Source organism: Rhea pennata, chromosome 8, assembly GCF_028389875.1.
Source record: "Rhea pennata isolate bPtePen1 chromosome 8, bPtePen1.pri, whole genome shotgun sequence".
Taxonomy (NCBI): domain Eukaryota; kingdom Metazoa; phylum Chordata; class Aves; order Rheiformes; family Rheidae; genus Rhea; species Rhea pennata.
In genome coordinates this window covers 27,267,807-27,286,331 of record NC_084670.1, presented here as the reverse complement: position 1 = coordinate 27,286,331, position 18,525 = coordinate 27,267,807, and the positions used below count along the sequence as shown (strand labels likewise).

Genomic DNA, 18,525 nt, shown 5'->3' with positions numbered 1-18,525 from the left:
AAAGGCGCTTAGGAAGTCCTGCTGTGCAAGAAGAGCAGATCTGCAGTGCAAAGCAGGTGGTGCTGAGGACCCAACAGCTTCATGGGCTCTTGCAGACATGGCAATAAGTCATGTCCCAAATGAACCTATTCAGACCCTCCTGCACCAGTTCACTCTGCTCAGAAACCTCCACCTCTGTCCTGGGTTCTGGCTGCCCTGAGCTGATGTGGGTCTATGACTGCCCAGCTTCGTACAAGCAGCTCAAGGCTCGAGTTAGTGGTGTTAGGGCTCATGGCCTGTTTGTCAGGGGGCTTTCCTGTGAACTGGTGACATGAAGAAAGTGGGTGACTTCCAGAGAATAGCGCCCCAACATTGCGTGGGAGCCCCTGACCACGCTCCCACGTCCCCAGCTGCTCCCCCCAGCTGGAGGCGGTGAGAGGGTCAGCTCCAAAAGACGCCGTCTCCTGGTGCAGCTATGCCAACACAATCCAGCACACGCCAGTAACGTGCCATTAGGGAAGAGATCTGGCACTGGCGCTCGGGACAAGCGGAGAAACCACTGTCCCAGGACACTGCTTGCCAGGGCCCCTCGGTCCCCTTGGGGACGCTCCTCCTGCCCCTCCGCCCTGCCCGAGGAAACGAGGTGACGCACCGACGTGCAGCCCGGCGGGGCGAGCTCGACGGCAAGGAGCCGCTGGACAAAAACCCAGCGTCAGAGACGAGGCCCAGAGACGGGGCTGCCTGGCCCTCCGCTCAGCGCCGATCCCTGGCTGACGCGGGGCCAGGGCCCGCCTTGCTCCCCGGCCGTGAAGCCCACAGCCGTGAGCTCATCGCTCCCAGCGCCGCGGTCCGGGGGGGTGCGCGTTCCCGCTCCCGGCCGTCAGCGCCGTCGCCCCCGCGCCTCCCGCGCTGCCCGCTCCCGGCCCGGACGTCTGGAGCAGACGTCGGGCAGCTTTCAGGCGACGTCGGCTAATGCACAGCCCCGGGTGAAGCAGGCGCCCAGGCTGCTGCCAGCCAACGCGCCGGCCTCGGGGCTCGCGCGTGGCCGGTGCCGCGCGGCGCCGTCCAGCTGCGGCCGCCGGGCTGCCCCGGTGGGGCCGTCGCGTGTTAAGTTTTTGCACTTAAAACGCCCCAGAATAAGTTTTACACGGATCCAGCTACTCCGTCCCCTGCACGGCGAGTCCTGGAGGTGATCCCTGCTCACAGGGCTTCCCCGTCGGCTCCTCTGGCGGGTTTTAACCCAGGGCCGATGGGCTAAAACCGGTTGAGCAAGGGGGTCCGAGCTGGTGGGCTTCCCCGGGAGAGCTAGCGAGCGATGGGAGCCGGAGCCGGGGGGACAGCGGAGACCGGAGGGCCGGCCCCGAGCAGGGACCGAGCCCGCTTCCCAGCCAGCGCCGTGCTCCGGGATTTGTTTATATCCACCTGAGAGGCAAAATACCAGAGTTTCCCACATAGCAAAATTCTGGAGAGGATCATCTTTGGCTTTATCCAAGCGTTACTGTCAGATAAACCTGAAACATTTGCTATGGTTAAGAAATTTATTTTTTTTTAGCTTACATAAAAATGAATTTGTTCTGGAACAAAAATTATCTGTTATCCCCCAGCTGATAACCACTCTTGAAACCATATATATTTTTTACGTTAGGTGCAGCTCTAAAATCAAAGGGATGACCTTCTCCGAAGCATTTTATTTTGATGGAAGTGATATTTTTGTTGAAAGAAATCCACACAAACAAACATTTCTACCTGAGTCTGCTAAATGCTGCTTTGGAGCCCGGTGCTTCAGAAGGAGGAAACCTCACGGGCTCCCTGGAGCTTCCCAAACTGCAGCTCGGCCGTTCCGGTTTGATTACCTGCTCTCACCCCAGGAAAAAAAAAACCATTTTCCACCCGTGTGAGTTTGGAGAGGACGCAGCAGACGCCAGAAGCCGCGTTCTCCGGGGCCAGCTGCTGTGGGACGGCGCTGCTTACGGGGCTGGCCGGGCTCCAGCGCCCGGCTGCTATATATGCGGGAGAGGGGGGAGCAGGGCTGCAGGCAGAGCCGGAGACGCCCGCGTTAGCACGCGCTCACGCTTTGCTCGGAGCCGGAGGAACCGCAGCGCGCCAAGATGTGCAAAGGATTAGCCGCGCTGCCCCACACGTGCCTGGAGAGGTGAGAGCCGCCCGGCGTCGGCGGGCGCCCGGGGCAGGGGCAGGCGGCTCCCGCGGGGCGCGAGGGTCCTGGCCGGCCGCCCGGCGCAGCCGCTGCGGCTGCCCGGCGCGGGAGCTGAGGCAGAGCTCGGAGGGCGGCCGGAGGCTGCGTCGCCCGGCTGGGAGCGATGCAGCTTTCGCTCCGGTGTGGCCCCAGGACGGAGCTGCCCCGACGGTCCCGCTCCGCTCCGGCGCGGCGGCGGGCGGCGAGGGGAAGGGACTGTCTGCTGTCGGCCGCTCCAGCGAGATGCTGCTGGTGCTTTACTCCCTCTGGCCGGGTGGGTGCTGGTCCTGTGGCCCCAGAGGCCCCTGTCTGGTTTGGAAACCTGTGCTGCAGAAGGACAGGGACCGGCGCTGGTCCGGGGTGGGGGCAGTGGTCCCTGGAGCAGGGCTGGTGGCTGCGTTGCTCATGGAGCGGAGGGGTGCACTCAGGACCCGTCTCTGCCCTCTCTCCCCACCCAGCACACTGGGGAGGATCTGTGCAGACTGGCTGCTCCCTCCCAAAAGCCCCAGAGGGGCCTCGGTGGCTCAGGACTCCTCGCCCTGGGCAGTGGGGCTGGAGCCCCATGTGAAGCCGTCCTGGGGTGCACAGCTGCCCAGAGAGACCTGCTGCAAACAAGGCAATTCCCTTGCTTTAGCATTTTAATCCTCAGGCTTGGGGGCTGGCGTGGACCAGCTGGAGATGAGGGCTGCATGTAGTCCCAGCTCAAAGTGGCTGTCTCCTGTTGGGACTCCGATTTGCAACTTTAATGTTGGTGTGGAGGGAAAAAAGCAGGCAAGCAGTTGCCTTTCTGAGTCGAGAACAGTCCATGTGTGCTCAGAAGCTGCTCTGGCTGTAAAAAGTGCTTCAAAATCCCCTCTTGTTTCCTAGAGTTCCCTCAGCACATGGTGGGGGACCAAACCCTGATCCCTCGCACAAGACGCTGCTTTGCACAGGGTCTTTTCTTGCCCGTTCACTAATGGGAACATTGCCCCGTCTCCCTTATCTCAGCCCGTGGCACCACAACATTTATCTCGTCTCCGGTTCAGAGCAGCCAAGGAAGCGGCCAGCAGGCTAGCCAAGCCCCGTCCACAAACGTAATTCATTGAAAAACGTCTGAGATTTGAGGGATTTTTGGAAGGGTTGTGGTTGGAACCAGAAGCACATGCCTGTGCGAGGGTATTCACAGCACGGTAGGTCCAACGCGGTCAGCGAGCATGGGAGCTCTGGCACAGGGGGCTGAGGTGAGGTCGCTGGTCTCCAGTCCCTCTTGTGGAGGGTCTCTCCATGCTAGTGAGGTGGCCAGGGGCTTTTCTGCAGGATGCAGTCCTGGCTTTGGTGGGAGGAGAGCTGGAACTGCTGCCCAAGGCTCAGGGCTTGCACAGGAGAGCCTCACTGGCAGCAGCTGCTTGCGGATGACAGCATGCGTTCAAACCCTTCTCTTTAGGAAGAAACTCAGTAAAGCATTTCAAATGTGAAATATCAACTGAGGGTGGCAGCTGCAAATACTCTTTTAAGGCGAACTTGTTGTCAGAGCGGACCACGGATGGCAGTTGGTGTCTTATGCGGAGGCATAGCAGAAGTCCCTCTGCAAGAGCTCAAGCGCCATCAGCTGCCCAGTTGTTCACAGCATGGGAAAGATGCAGTCCTTACTGCTCTTTTCTTTTTTTTTTTTTTTTAGGAAAAGTGCTGCTTTTCTTTCTTTTGAATGTGCCCTGTGTTTGGGGTCCTGTGGTTCACATGTTGGAAGGTCTCTAATGAACTGCATAGTGAACCCTGTTTACACTCTCCATTGCTCTCATAATTTTTTAGTCCACCTTTATAGCCTCCTTACATGTCTCTTTCCCACAGTGAAGAGTCTTCGATACTTAGTTGTTCCCCCAAAACAAGCTACTCGAGGTCTTCCATCATCTTTGTGGCCCTTTTCTGAACCTTTTCCTGCTGTCCTGTGTCCTTTTGAGCTGAAGGCACTACAACAGCACTCTTCAAGTCGTGGGTGAACCACAGATTTGTATTATGCTATAATGTTCCTCTTTGCTTTCTTATCTTTTCTCCTACTTTCTCACACTGGATTTGCTTTTTTCCAGTGCCACTGCACCGATGTTTTCATGAACCTCTCATACACATCCATGTTCCTGCTCTTGAAAGATGACTTAGCTTATAGTCCCCATTTTACACATGGATTTAGGATTGTTTTCTCCCAGGGCATCATTTTATATTGTTCTCTGGGAACTTTCACCAGCCACTTTGCTGCCAGTCTAGCAAGACCCTCCTGCAGTGCTTCACAATCAGTCCTTGAGTGTTCAACACAGATGCTGCCTGACTGCGAACCCCCTCCCCCCGCATTAAACAACAAGGTCCCAGCCCATGTTCCCGTAGGACTTCCCTCATGTAGCAAAACACACCTTTTATTCCTATTTTTTTTTTCCTTTTTCTTGCTGTTTCCCATCTCATTACCCATGAGACGACCTTTCCTCCTACAGCAGTACAGGGTGTGTGCAGCCCCTGGCGAGGATCTTGTCAAAGCTCCTCTGGAAACCCAAGGGCTGGTATCTGCTGCGTCTCTCCAAGGCGCATGCTCGTTGGCTTCAGGGAGGGCCAATAGGTTTGTGAGGAATCACTCCCTGCTGCCAAAGCTATGTTGACTCTTCTCCAATATACCATATTTGTGCATGTGTCCTCTAAGGCTGTCTATTACAGTTGCTACTAATTTGTCCATACAGGCATCAGACTTGCAGCTTTATAGCTCCTAGAAGCTCCTCTGCAATCCTTTTCCCCAAGTGGCACTATATTTGGCACCTCCCTGACCTCAGATACGGCAGCAGTGTTAAGAAAGACATTACCTGTCAGCACCTCCATCCTCCCTGGAGACCTTGGGCCTCCGTGGAGACCACCGTGCGGTTGGGGTACCTTGCCACATTTTGGCTACTCCTGCCACAACCCATCCTGCTGCCCAAAGCAGATCCTGCACAGAGAAAGGTTTTCCTGGGGAAACAGTCTCCAAGAATTTTCTGTGTGAAAGCTAACTAAAAGCAAATAAAAAAATACATACTTCTTTTCAGCTATAGCTTTAACTTCTTTGAACTTCTTTTTTTTTTTTTGTTTTGTTTTTAAGCTTGATCTCCTCTCGGCCCTCCTCTGGCAGCCTTCCTGCTCTTGATGTGTTTGAAAGAGTCCATATTTTCTTTTAGTGCCTTTTGGAAGTTGTTTCTCAGACTTTTTCTTGGCTTGCTTGCTTATGTTTTTACACTTAACCTTCCATAGTTTATGGTCCTTTCAATTTTTCTCACTCCGACATAGTTTCAGGGGTTTTTTGAAGGATGCCTTTTTATTTATAGCTGCCTTCTCCTCCTGTTTAGCCTTTTCCAAAGCCTTGCCTAAAAGCCAGTAATGCGTCTTCTGGAGGGCTCCAGGATGGTGTCCTTGAGAAGTCCTCCCCTCCTGCTAACCCATGAGCCTGCTCGGCTGCCCCTTTGCGCTTCCTTTCAACAAACCTCCTCACTTCCATGTAGCATCCCCATTTCTCTTTGGAGCGCCGTGGTCAAGGATTTTTTGAGGACGTTGGACGCATTCCTGGCCCCAAGCCACTGCACGCTCCCGCAGCACCGGGAGCCAGGTCTGGGGGGGGGGGGAGCTGGCCCAACGCGGCCACGGCGCTGCCCCTGAAGGGGCTCTCCATGTCCTCGGAGGGACAGGGACACACGGGACGTGCCGGCACCTCCGCACTGGAGACATCTCGGGCGGTGGGAGCGTGGGGACCTCATCACCTTCACCTAAGGGTCCAGGCCAGACGCAAGTTTCCTTGGAAGCGCAAGCAAGGGAAATCGTCCCCGTAACACTGATATTTACTGAGAAAACAGCGAGCAAACGGAGACTGCCCTTTTCCTCCTGGAAAACCGCAGACAGAGGGGACGCCCTCAGAAACGCCGGGATTTCCTGCGAAAGCAGCGGGGAGGGCAAGGTGCCGCAGCCGCCCGCGAGCAGCGGCCGCGAGAAAGCCCTCGGGGGCGAGCGCCAGGCGCGCACGCCCGCTCTGCGGCGCGAGCGTCCCCCGGCATCAGCCCGCAGCCCGCAGCGAGCGCGGAGGCGGCGCCGGCGGCTCGCACGCCTCCCCGGCCGACGCGCAGGCCGCGGCCGGCGCTCGAGAGGGGCCGGCACCAGGTCTCGCAAATTCCTCGGCAGAGCCTGCGTGGTGGAAAACAAAACACAGAGGCAGTTTTACAAGAAGAGGGGGAGAAACGAAATAAATAAAAATAAAGGAATGGAAACGAAATAGCAGACATAGCAAGGGAAGGCACGTGAAAATAAACAGCGGCGAGCAGAAGAGCGAGGAGCCCCGAGGGCCCAGCCGCGGGGAGCCGGCGCAGCCTCCCACGGGTTTGCAGACCACCCGGCCGGGCGCCCCGGCGGCTCCGGGCAAAGCCGGGGCACGGGGGCTCGGGGCTCCCCCCGTATTCCTTCCCGGGGCTGAGGCCTGGGCACGCAGCTCGCTGCCTGCCGCGGGCCTGCCCCACCACGCGCCGCGCCGGTCCTCTCCAAGAGCACCGTTAACGCCGGTCCTCTCCGAGGAGGGCACCGCTCTCCCCGCCGATGGCTCCTCCTGGCTCGTCGCTGCAGAAACCACGCGCTGCGCAGACGCCTGCTAATTTGGCTCCGCGTGGGGATGATCTGATTAGCTCCGCCACAGATGGGGACCAAGCGGAGAGATCAAGATCAAGAGTCACCACTGATTCTGAGCGCCTGGCTGGCCGTGCCTCAAACCTGCACCTTCAGGGCATCGAGGGCTGTTTGCCACTGCAAAGCTGCTCAGCTTTGCACCTGGTCCTGGTGTTGGCCAAGCCAGCTCAAACATCTCGCTGAGTCTCCTCTGCTGCCAGTGTCCTGTAGGGCAGGGACCAGCTCTGCAAATGCTGCTTGGGATCTGCTGGTGGCCGGTCTCGTTACTTCTCCAGCCTCTTCCTCTGTCACATCCAGTCTGGGTGGTGGAGGCTGCAGGGTCTGCCCCAAGCACGCTGCAGCAAGGTCCCTCCCTGGCAGCAGCACGGGGCTCAGGGACAGCCAGGTCAGTGCCCTCCTCATCTGACCCACTCTTTTTGTCTCCTCTGCAGAGCCAAGGAGATCAAGACCAAGTTGGGCACGCTCCTCCAGAAGCCTGACTCGGCCATTGACCTCATCATCCCCTATCCGGAGAAGCCGGAGAAGCCTGCCAAAGCCCAGAAGTGAGTACTTCCCGTTTGACATGGCCAATGCCACTGGGTGAGCAAGGCGGAGGCCGCTGGAGCCGGCAGCGCCGGCAGAGCCGCGCGGCTGGGCCGGGCTGGGCTGCACAGCTCCCTGCGCTGCAGCATCCCTCGGTGGCTCAGCCCCCAGTGCTGGTGCCCTGCCCTGACCGTCCCAGGACACCGCCCCCAGCCCTGGCAGCTGCACGCCGTGCGGAGGCATATCGCTTGCCAGCTGCTGGGAGGACTGTGTCGTTGTATCAGTGCCTTTAAGTGCTGTAAGGTGAGCTGGGAGCCTTGGGGCCCAAGGCACGGACCTTCCCTCCCCGCCGGAGAGCAGAATACAGAGATAATCCACATCTGCTCCCTCCGGACCTGCAGCTGCAGCGGTCCTGACTGCTTCGAGGAGGGCCAGCAAGTGCTTTCACATGGAGCATCCCCATGCCCTGTGGCGCTGGTGTTTTTCTGGCATGCAGACAGCGCAGATTCAAGCCCTTTTGGAAAAAGGGGGAACTAACATCTAGCTACAGGTGGCCAGGGCAGGCATGGTAGGGTATTATGTAAAGGTGGCTCATGGCGCATTCCCCATGACCTGCGCTGGTTGCAGGCTCGGAGAACTACGTCACGGCAGCATGAGGGATGTCAGGCAGTATAGTGTTTTGGAAATCAGATTTCCCAGGGAAACTCAATTTACATTTGATGAGATTTCACGTTCATTTGATAAAAGTTACTCTAGAGGCGCAAGGCACTTAGACGTCTCTGAGTCATTTGCCTCAGGTTGTTGTGACGTTTCCGACCAGAAACTGTCAGCTTTGTTCAGCATCACTGCGCAGCAGCGGGGTGGTGGTTTCAGGCTGGCAGCGCGTGTCCCAGACCTCGGACGTGTAGTTCCCTGGACATGCTGCTTTGCTCTAGGCGGTTCCACAGAGACCGCACGTCCTTGCCTGGTTGTTTTCATCCTGATCCTCTGCTGTCCAGCACCAGGCTGGCTTAAGAGGAGAGCAAAGCAGAGGAGGAGATGATAGAGAGCCAGATGGTTTGGTCTGTAGGATTATCAGTTCAAAGGATTGAGCCATACATTAGAAAGCAAAATAAACCTTTAAAGGAAAATTTAGCTTAAATTTTAAAGCAGGACTCCTTCCTAGAGGTAGGATGATAGCCTCACCTAGGATTTTTCCAGCCTAACAGCAAGTCTGAGCCGTGATGCTGGTTGCTCTTGTAGTGTCTCACAGCCCTGCTGCCACCCAAAGGCAGATGATGATTCTCTTGGAGATGAGCATTGGTCCCTGGGAGTTGCTTCCATCCCTTTAGGTGCCCCTAAGCAGAAAGGAGGTACAGTGTTCTCACAGTAGCTAGTGCCATACGTACCTCCTGATTTGGGATGCCACCAACCCCCCGACACAGCACAGGAGAACACATGGCACTTTTGGGCGCCCTCCTAGACAGCTGCCAGACCCAACTGGGCTGCACTTTGGGGGCTCTTGTTGCTCCACAGGTTTTTTGGGGTAGCAGGTTTCTCCGTCAGAGGGCCAGCAAGTTCCACACCTTTAGATAGGAACGTACATTTTATTTTTTCTCTCCCAGGAGACTCTTCATTGAGTTTCTATTTCTACTAAACGAAATCACAGCTAAAGTTTTCTGGTTGCATTCACCCCAAACTCTTTCAGTCCAGGCAGTTAGTCTAAAACGATAACTTTCCAAAAAGAGATTGCCAGCATAAACCAGGAGGTTGAAATCACAACCCTCCGGTGAACGCGGGCGACCGTGTGCCGCCGGTGCTCGCTCTCCCGCTGGTCTGCAGGAAGCTGCCGCGCGCTTTCCAGGTGGCGGCTGCGCTACCGGTGAAACGCCTGCGTGCTGCCCTGCCGACTGCCGCGGTGCCCGGCAAGAGCTGCCCGGGGCACGGCAGGAGGGGGCGAGCAGCTGTTCGGCAGCGCCGTTTGCTCTCTGCCGTGGCCAGGATGCCTCTGCGAAGGAGACACATTCGTCCCCGTTATTTGTCCCTGCTGACAACCGGAGAGCGTATTCACTCCCGGCTAGCTGGAGGGGTTGTTTTCTCCTGCCTTTTATTGTTGTTCAGCCCAGCTATAATTCATCAATGAGCATCTCTGTCTCAGTTAATATAGTCCCCGGGACATTCAGCTGCTACAAAAGTGAATTTAATTTCCAGGAAATCTGGATTCTTGGATTGTATCAGGCCACTACAGCTAGGTGCTTTTCCCTCACACTCACCTGGGGGTGAAGAGACAAGGGAAAGTTCTTGCAGGGAGAACATGAGTGCCTGGCTTGGGAAGGACATGCATAAACTCCTTGGGGGTGGTGATGATCCTTGATGGCAAGTGTGAGCGTTTCAGGAGCTAGAAAACAAATAATCCTTCATCTTGGGCCCTTAAGGCTGGATGCTGCCAGGTTGATGACAAAAGGGCACTTGGTTGTCGTCACAAACATGCTCCCCGTTTTTCAACCTGACGATGGAAGCTTCACCGCGGTCCTTGCTTGGCGCTTCCCACCCCACAGACCCGCCGTCATGCCCCGGCGGGGAGGCCGCTGCAGCCGTGCTGCCCCCCAAGCCTTTTCCTGGGGCAGCAACCCGAGAGGAGCAGAGCCATATGCCATCCCGAGGCACCAGCAAGGCGCTGACTCACGCGGGAGCACGCGGAGAGCGGGATGGGGAAGAGCTACTCCTCCCCTAGTAGTTCTTATGCTGTTGTCTGTTTTTCTCCTGGCTGCTGAGCCTCAATTTGCTTTTTCCTTTGAGCTCTCCATCACTGACGCCAGGACCCGGCCCAGGGGAGCTGTCGCTCAGGGGCTGCTCCGTGCATGGACACTTGGAGCGGCACGTAGGGAGGGAAGCGCAGCCCCGGGGCGACGTCTGGAGCCAGGCGAGGGCGAGCAGGGAAAGGGCAGCAGCCGAGGTATTTATTAGCTCTGCACAGCCCAGCAGCTCCGAGCGCGCCGGTGCCTCCGCGTGACCCTGCCTTCAGCTGCGCTGGGCGGCTGCAGCGCCCCGGGGCTCGCACGGCGCCTGCACCCTCTGCTTCTCCCGTCCCCGGGCACAGAGCCGCTTCGTTTTCCGCTGTCGCGGCTCGCCCGGAGCAGCTCTGCGCCGAGCCCTGCCGCGGGCTCTCCCGCGCAGCCTGGCCGGGAGCGATGCGCTGGCTCGCCCCGGGCACGGCGGCCCCAGCAAAGGATGCACCGCTCACACGGCTTTCCAGCCCCAGAAGTGTGTCCCCGGCTCCGGCAGGACACAATCTAACAGAAATCCTCCCTCCCCAACACACGGGAAGCACTCACAGTTTTCCCTTGCGAGGGAGCAGCGGGAGCGGGCGCCCTGCCCCGCCGCCGGCCGTGGGAACGGGCCCGCAGGCCGTGGGAGCGGAGGGGACCTGCCCCCGGCCACGGCCCCGCGGGGACGCCCGGCCAAAACCATCCCGGCCTCCGCCCCCCGCCCCGGGGAAGCGTCCTTCCCCGCCGGGCCGGGACGCCCGCGTCCCGCTGGAGACGGGCTGCTCGAGCGCCTCGGCGCAGGAAGGCGCCGGGGAACCGCGGAGGGGTCAGAGGTGGGAGATGCTCGTCCCACCACCGAGACTCCGGCCGCCGCGGGAGGCTCGGGGATGCTTCCCAGCTGCGAAAAGTCAGCGAAAGCAAAGCGCTGGGCAAGGGCAGCGCGGCAAGCCCCAGCGCAGCCTCCCGGCCCCGTGCCGCACGGCTGAGCCTCCCCAGGAGAGGCCACGGCACCGGCGCCGGCACGGCCCTCTGCTGCCCGGCGGCATCCTGCCTCCCCACGCCCCCGTGCTGCAAGCATGGACTCCCCAGGTTTTTTCCTTTCTTCCCTTCAGGCCATCGCCAGAGGAGGCTTTGCAGTGGCGCGATTCCCTGGAGAAGCTCCTGCAAAACACCTGTAAGTTCACATCATCACCCTGCCCTCCCGCACGTCAGCCCCGTGCCAGCCCGGGGCATTTTTCCGCTTTCCGAGATGAGTAGCGCGGTGCAGCACGTCCGCCGTTTCCCCAGGAGCCCAGAGGCATTGCAGCTGCTGGTGCTTGCGGAGGGAGGAGCTGGCCCGGGGAAAGCCCTTTTGGGCCCCACACCACCCCTAGGGGACACCTAGGGCCCACCCCACTGCTGCACGTGGCCCATCCTGAGCTTAGTCTGGTGCCCCCTGCCACCATGCTTGCCACCATTCCCTGCTGCCTGTCCATCCATCCCTGCCTGGTCCCCGGCGCTCAGCTGCAGCCCTGCGCTCCCCTGCAGACGGGCTGGCCAGCTTCAGCAGCTTCCTGCGCTCCGAGTTCAGCGAGGAGAACATCGAGTTCTGGGTCGCCTGCGAGGACTACAAGAAAACCAAGTCTCCTGAGAAGATGGCAGAGAAGGCCAAGAAGATCTACGAGGAGTTCATCCAGACAGAGGCACCTAAGGAGGTCAGTGCCCCAGGGATTGGGGAGGGGGGGCAGCCCTGGGCTGGGTTCCCCCAGCTGTGCACTCAGCAGCTCCCTGGAGCTGCCTTCACTGGGCTAATGCCTGTTGTAGGAGCTTCCAGCACACCTCCAGCCCCTGCACCCCATGGAGGAACTGCCACCGGGCTCTTTACACTGACATTAATCTTAGAGCCTAGCAGCTGTTACTGTAGTCTTCCCCACAAAGCTACTGACCCTGCAGAAGAGACCTCATCTGTCACTACAGATTTGCACCACCCAAATAAGCCAGACTGGTTCAGTCACTCCCCTCAATCTTTACCTGGCTGTTGGTGGGAGAAAGCAGGCCAGGGAGATGCCCATCATTCTTACACTCCCATCACAGGTGAATATTGACCACTTCACCAAAGCCATGACCATGAAGAACCTGGTGGAGCCATCAGTAAGCAGCTTTGACATAGCCCAGAAGAGGATCTTTGCCCTGATGGAGAAGGACTCCCTGCCCAGATTTGTGCGGTCGGAGTTTTATCAGGAGTTGATCAAGTAGCAACGTGGCCAGGCTGTGCGAGGCACTCCCCGAGTGATTCCACCGCTTCTGTCTGATTGCCTTCCCCTTCTCCTCTCGCTGCTTTGCTTTCTCAATAGCATGCAGGAGCGTTGCTAAACATCCCTCCCAGTGCTTTGGACTCCATCAGAGATGCCTGATGTCTCTTCTGTTATGGTCTCTGTCTTCTCTCATCATAAGACCAATTAGCAGAAACACCTGGTGAACCTCTCCTGGACTTTAGGTGAGGGCACCGGAAGCAGCTGAGCAGCTGATCCTGGCTGTGACCCCACAGTAGCTGGAGCACGGGGGCCAGGGCCAGGGCCAGGGCCAGGGCCAGGGCCAGGGCCAGGGCCAGGCAGTACTTCCCTGGGGCTGCAACGCTCGTCTTCAATGGAGGTTTTCAGCTGCCAGCCTCTGCCCTGCAGGCCCCATGTGAGTGCTGTTGGAGGAGTTCTGGGTGCCGGCCTAACCCAGGCAAGCGGGGTTTCACCCAGGCAAACTGCCCTGCCTGCCCCTCCAGCCACTTCAGCCCCAGCGCACCGGTCCCCTGCGCGAATGTTTCTGCTGCAAACTCCTGCCACGTGCGTGCACATGCCGCTGCTGGTCTGCGTTTGCACGCGCAGGGTGAGGGCTGGTGCCCCCAGCTGCTCCGGGATCGTTGCTCCGACTCGGCTGTTTGTCTGAAGCTGCTGGGACATGGCCCGTGTTTTTCCCAGGTTTGCCCATGCCACTAGTTTGGCCCAGGTGCTTTCCCTCCTGGCAACTTTCCGGGCTGTCGCCGAGGCCCCGCTGGTTATTTGCCGTGTGCTCCCAACCCCGGCTAAGTCCGGCCGGTTTGCGGCCCCAAGGACCGGGGTAGCTCGTAGCCGAGCACTGGCAGCAGCCTGTCTTTGGAAAAGGGCAGCTGGGCAGATGCAGTGGGCGGAAGAGAAGGCAACAGGGAAGGGAGGGAGCCGTGAACCCGTGCCCCCAGCGCGCACCAGGCGAGCGGTGCAGCGGCACCTCGCCGAACGGCTCCTCCTGGGAGCTGCCTGCCCAAGAGCCTGCTGGAGGCAGCAAGAGGGATGGACCCGAACCTCTCCGCTCAAAACACTGGGACTGTTTAGCAAAGCAGGTCTCCTGCCTGCTCCAGCCGCTCGCGTTAGTTACTGAGCTCTTAATTTCCAGCCTGTCCCCGGTGCCTACGCACGGCCTCAAGCAGCACTGCCGAGGTGGCTGCCGGCGCACTTGGATGCATGTCTGGGGATGCTGCTGCCGCGGCTTCTCCTTCCAGCTGGAGCTCTCTCTGCAGCAGGCATGCCGAAGCGATACTTCTGCACACACCCAACCAAGAGCAATCGAGTAGTCCAGGGAGGAAAACCCTACTGTGGGAGAAAAAGGCTGCTGATTGCAACTGTTCAGATCCAATTCCTAAAAGAAAAAATACTATTGAAAGATGAAGAATAAAACCCTGTCTTCTTGAACAGATGGCAAACTCTGCTGAGTTTGTGAAGCCTGCTCTTCTCTCCTCAGTCTCCTCCAGTCTGCCCAGAGCAAGTGTTTTTTAAGGCTGTCTCTTAAAAAGACCAGTTCTTTGCAAATGATTCAAATCCAGCCCGCTTTGCTGACAGAAGGTATCACATCTGGCAATGGGGCGAAGGCATGCATAAGAGGAAGCTGGGGTCTCATCTCAGTCTCAGCCTGGAGAGTTCTCTGATGTGAACGTATTAAGTCCTTGGGGTCTGAAAGTGTCGTCCCTGGGATGAGCTTTCGTACAGCCACCACAGGGCCACGGCTTGCAGTGAGCATGCTGTGCGGACCCACCTGAGCAGCGGGCACTCCAACATATATAGCTGAAATATCTGTGATTATGCTTCCAGGAGGCTTCTCAGACCAGCCACCCGCCCTCACACTGCTATACTCACACTACAAATCATGAGACTCCATGCAAAATGCAAGAACATAAACAATGGGTTTGCCAACCTCTTAAAGACTTAAAAAGTCTGATCAAAAAACCCCAGCAGCCCCAAATATTTACATGTTGTCACTATGGTGATGAATAAAAATACATCTCTAGCTGCAGGAAGTGGCCTGCACTTTCCCGGCAGGGTTGGGGAGGCAGAGGAAAGATGAAGGAGATCCCAAATGCACTCTGCACATGGGCTTTTTCTTCTTCCCAGCAAATGGCCTGGGAAAGTTGGTGTTAGAGCAGCAGTGGGTGATGCTCACGGAGCATTTCCAAAGTCAGCTTGGGCTGCCACAGATCAGCAGAGCTGCAGCGTGGCCAATGCCTGGCAAGAGGACCCCAAGCAGATAACACCTCTGCTGTGAGAAAGCGCAAGTCTACCCTTCAAAACAACAGGAGGTCTCTCTGGGCTGCCTGGAGCTGGTGTGGAACGAGCAAGAGGCAAGAGCAGGGCTTAGAGCAAGAGGGCAGCTGCTTCAGCAGCCACAACACGGGGTATTCCCTGTGAATATCCAGAGCCGGTGGGCTCTGCTGCGGTCCCGGCATCTTCACGCAGTGGTATCACCATAACCTGGGTTCGGTGTGTTTATGCTCCTCGTTCATGGCTCTACTCATAGAAACGCAAAACCAAAAAGCTTCCTTGCAGAGACTCATGTATTTCATATTTACTTAATAGTTCAGTATGTATTTCAAGTTACTCTCATATTTTCACAGTTAAATACAATGCTAATACTGTAGACAGCTGGATTCTAGCAAACGTCCCCTGCTGAAGGGTGAATTGCTGCGCGTGAGACAAACCCGAGGTGTCACGAGCTGTAACAGTGCTGTGCGGGGCAGAGAGAAAGCGTCTTGTTACGTAGGTATGGGAAAGAAAGGTGGAGGCCAGAATCAGGAGAGGTGAAATAGCTTCTGCCGAGGTGTCAGCTGGAAGTGCTAACCGAGCATCAAACGTCAGGTGGAAAACGTTGCCCAGGAGGCTCAGACTCGCATGCGGGATGAACGCACGGGCTCCGTGGGCAGCCTCCTGAGGTCTGCGAGAAGCGCGTCCTCGGCTGAGTTCGGAGCAGCTCCCCGTGTGGGACGGCGGAGGCGCGTGCCGGGCAGCCCGCTCCGGGATGCGCCGCGGCGCTCAGCGGGGCCCGACGCGGCCGTGGCTCACGGGAGCGCGGTGCGGAGGGCGGCTGAGTTGTGTTGGGGCAGCATGCGGGTTTGGCTGATCGGGCGGCAGCGGCTGCATCTCCCCGGCCACTCTGCTGTCTGAAGGCCAAGAAACATTTATTGTAGGGTCAACACCAATTACCATACTTCTAGTAAGAAATATTTCATATATTTTGTCACTCTTGCTCTTATCAAATTAGACGTATGTATGAGCACCGGACACATACTGTTACCTAGCCATAGCATCACGGACCTATATAAGCACACACACACCCTACTCCTGACATTGGCACCGTGATCTCCAGCGAGGCACTGATTCAAAGTGCAGAGCGGTCGGCTAGGGCTTCAGGTCTGTCGCGGGGACGAGCCTGAGTGGATTTAGCACATCCCCCTCGGCCTTCGCTGGGGTGAAAATGAACACGCATCTCCTCGAGAAATAGCCTCTGCGCCCTTAGCCCGTGCCCGCCTCTGCAGAGCCATGGGGCAACCCTGACCAAGCAGGTGCAGGCGGTGAGTCTCGTGCTCCCCATGCAGCCAGGGGTCCCTGCCTCGCTGCCATGGGGCAAGGCAACCCCATGCCGCAGCACGGCGGTCCCTGATGCCCGGCGTTGTGTGTCCCCAGCTCCCAGCCGGGGCCACGGAGAGGCGAGCTCCCCGCTGCGGCTCGGCACCACTCGCTCGCTGCTTCCTTCCCTTCCACCCTGGGCGTTATTTACTGTGTGTTACCTGGTTAATTTGGCAACCCCAACCTCCCCGGCCTGCCAAGGCTCCCTGCATGCTGACAGCGGAACGACCTACCCACCCCAGCCTCAGTGGCTGCTGCACCGTGAGACAGCGGTGGGAGCTGCCGCGCGTGAGGCTGAGCGAGTCCGAGCACCTGCCCAGACCCACTTCCCACCTTGGCCGCTTGTAGAAGTGTCCCAGCTGGAGGGTGCTGAATGCCACAGCCAGGGATCTGACCATGGCCACCCAACACAACTGAGTAGTCATTTTTTAGTCTGAAGCTCTCCTGTGTGAGGTCCACTAGCAAGATTTCCATCGCATGGTGAAGACACGGAACGTTGGGGTGGTTGTGTTAACTCATATTCCTGTACCACTCAGTAATCCATATATAAACATATTTCTACTACTATCTTGATGGACTGTTTATTTATTTTGTCTCTTTGCAGTAAGGTGCAACATTTATTCACTGCCCCAGGGGACTGAGTAAGAGCCAGCCCTTTTCACCCTGCATCCATGCTGCCTTCAGCCAGCAGCTCCACGCAGCTGAACTAAAATGTGGCTCCTCTGGAGCTCTGGCGAGGAAAATGTCCTCTTGAGCTAGCGGGAAAGGCTCCCCCGAGGTTTCCCTGGCATGGAGCAGGACAGGCTCTGCTTGTGCCGGCTGCGGTGCGGCACCACTCCTCAGAGGGGGTTGCAGCTGGGTTCCCCTCCACCGAATATAACTGAAATATCAGAAATAAGTGAAAGGGACTGGGTTCCTCTGAACCCAGGGTACCTGAGAGATATAATGGCTCTTTCCCTTTCCATGTTTTAAAACAATCTTGGAGTGAAGCCATTTGTAAAATGACTTTTTAAAGTAAGCTGAGTCAGTGAGTTGTATCTGTGCACATTCTTTGGTTCACAGAATAGTATCTTAAAAGAGACTAATGCACGTATCTTTTATTTAGAATGCATTTGTCCTTATTTAAGTATCGATACATTTTTTTCAAGCATTATCAGGAGTTCCCAGTACCACAGGAAAATAAAATAAAGCCACATGCTTGGCAAGTTCAGAGCTGAGTGAATCCTTAGCAAGCCTCTCCATCTCCTCCTAGCTCAACATGCAAGCTAGTATGTTTCAATATGAGCTAATAAATACAAAATAAGCAAGTACTAAAAAAGATGTTTCTTCGTGAGCCTGGAAGTGCCTACTGTAAAAACCACAACCTTCTCCTACCATGACAAAACCCTGGTGTGACAAGACTGGGATGCAGAGTGAGGAATACACAGTTGTTAGAGCAGCTCTATCCAAGCTAGGGAAAGATCAAGCACTGAGGAGAGCAGGACCCACTGCTCTCCAGCTGCTCACTGGAAATGCCTGGTATCTCCAGCCCAAGACAGCAAGCTCAGCATTTATTCCTTCTGCCTCCAAGTGCAGGTCAGCGTCAGGTCCCAAGGCACCTGAGTGAAAGCCAAATCTAAACATAGTGATTAAAAAATATATTGCCCTCTGGCCAAGCCCAGGATTAGTAAGGAGACTGACAAATGTGTCAATCTCCTACCATCTTCAGGCAAAAAAATGAGTAACGCTACTACCGAACTACAGACTCACATAAAAAGTATTCATGTATCAAGCATTCTCAAGCATGTCCTCTTCTTCTCAGCTAGTGCAGTAGCGATCCAGTCCCAATCACAAACTGCTTCAGACAAGCCAAAGCAGGCAAATATAAATTCAGATGCTCCTCCCAGAGTTAGTAACATACACTTGCCAATATAGACTTGCCAGTCTGGCAGAGAAGGAAACATTTCTACCCTGCTTGGTCATGGTATTAGGAAGGTCTCTTTAATCTGAGAGCATGAAAGATACAATTATTACTGAAGGAATGAACCTTTCCCAATAAGAGCTCTGTGTAGTCCTAGGAAAGATCCTTGGCCAGCATAAATTAGATACTACAGCGGGAAAAGCACCCATGGAGGAGGCCTTTCATACAATTTTGGCTGTAATGATCAAGGGATGCTGTTAGTCTGGAAAGTTTTGGTGTCCCTTTTAAGAAAGGGTAGGAGTGGTTCCTAAGTCTGACTAGTATATGCAACACATCCTGAACTCTGTGCAAATACTACTGAAAGCCTGGATACTTACGAGCTATATGAACAGCTAAGGTACAGAGAAAGTTCTTTTTATCTAAGCTTTTGTGATTATAAAAGGGGAGATCGCAGTCTCCAACACTTCCCTTGGCTTCCTCTTCCCCCTGCTCCTTTCTAGGTGTCTCATTGCAACATTGCACATCTGGACCCTTTGTGATTACTGCTAGGTTTGAGTGAGTGCACCTCTTTCTGACAGCACCAGCCCACCCGGGCTCGCAATGCATATCAAAAACACAGCAGACACA

At 56.6% G+C, this 18,525-nt stretch overlaps 1 protein-coding gene across 1 annotated transcript; it reads left to right on the top strand.

The window, feature by feature from the left end:
- Nucleotides 1-1,994: 1,994 nt before the first annotated feature.
- On the top strand, nt 1,995-16,565 carry LOC134143687 (regulator of G-protein signaling 5). Its single transcript, XM_062581921.1, has 5 exons — nt 1,995-2,131; nt 7,258-7,368; nt 11,208-11,269; nt 11,623-11,789; nt 12,169-16,565. The coding sequence occupies exons 1-5, from the start codon at nt 2,088-2,090 to the stop codon at nt 12,328-12,330; spliced, it is 546 nt and encodes a 181-aa protein (XP_062437905.1). The 5' UTR covers nt 1,995-2,087; the 3' UTR covers nt 12,331-16,565.
- The last annotated feature ends 1,960 nt before the right edge of the window (nt 16,566-18,525 follow it).

Excerpts from the sequence above, each read along its gene's own strand:
- LOC134143687 (XM_062581921.1), top strand. The coding sequence starts at position 2,088 with ATGTGCAAAGGATTAGCCGCGCTGCCCCACACGTGCCTGGAGAG. Across the intron at positions 2,132-7,257 it reads CCCCACACGTGCCTGGAGAG|AGCCAAGGAGATCAAGACCA; the intron begins GTGAGAGCCGCC and ends TCTCCTCTGCAG. Across the intron at positions 11,790-12,168 it reads AGACAGAGGCACCTAAGGAG|GTGAATATTGACCACTTCAC; the intron begins GTCAGTGCCCCA and ends CTCCCATCACAG.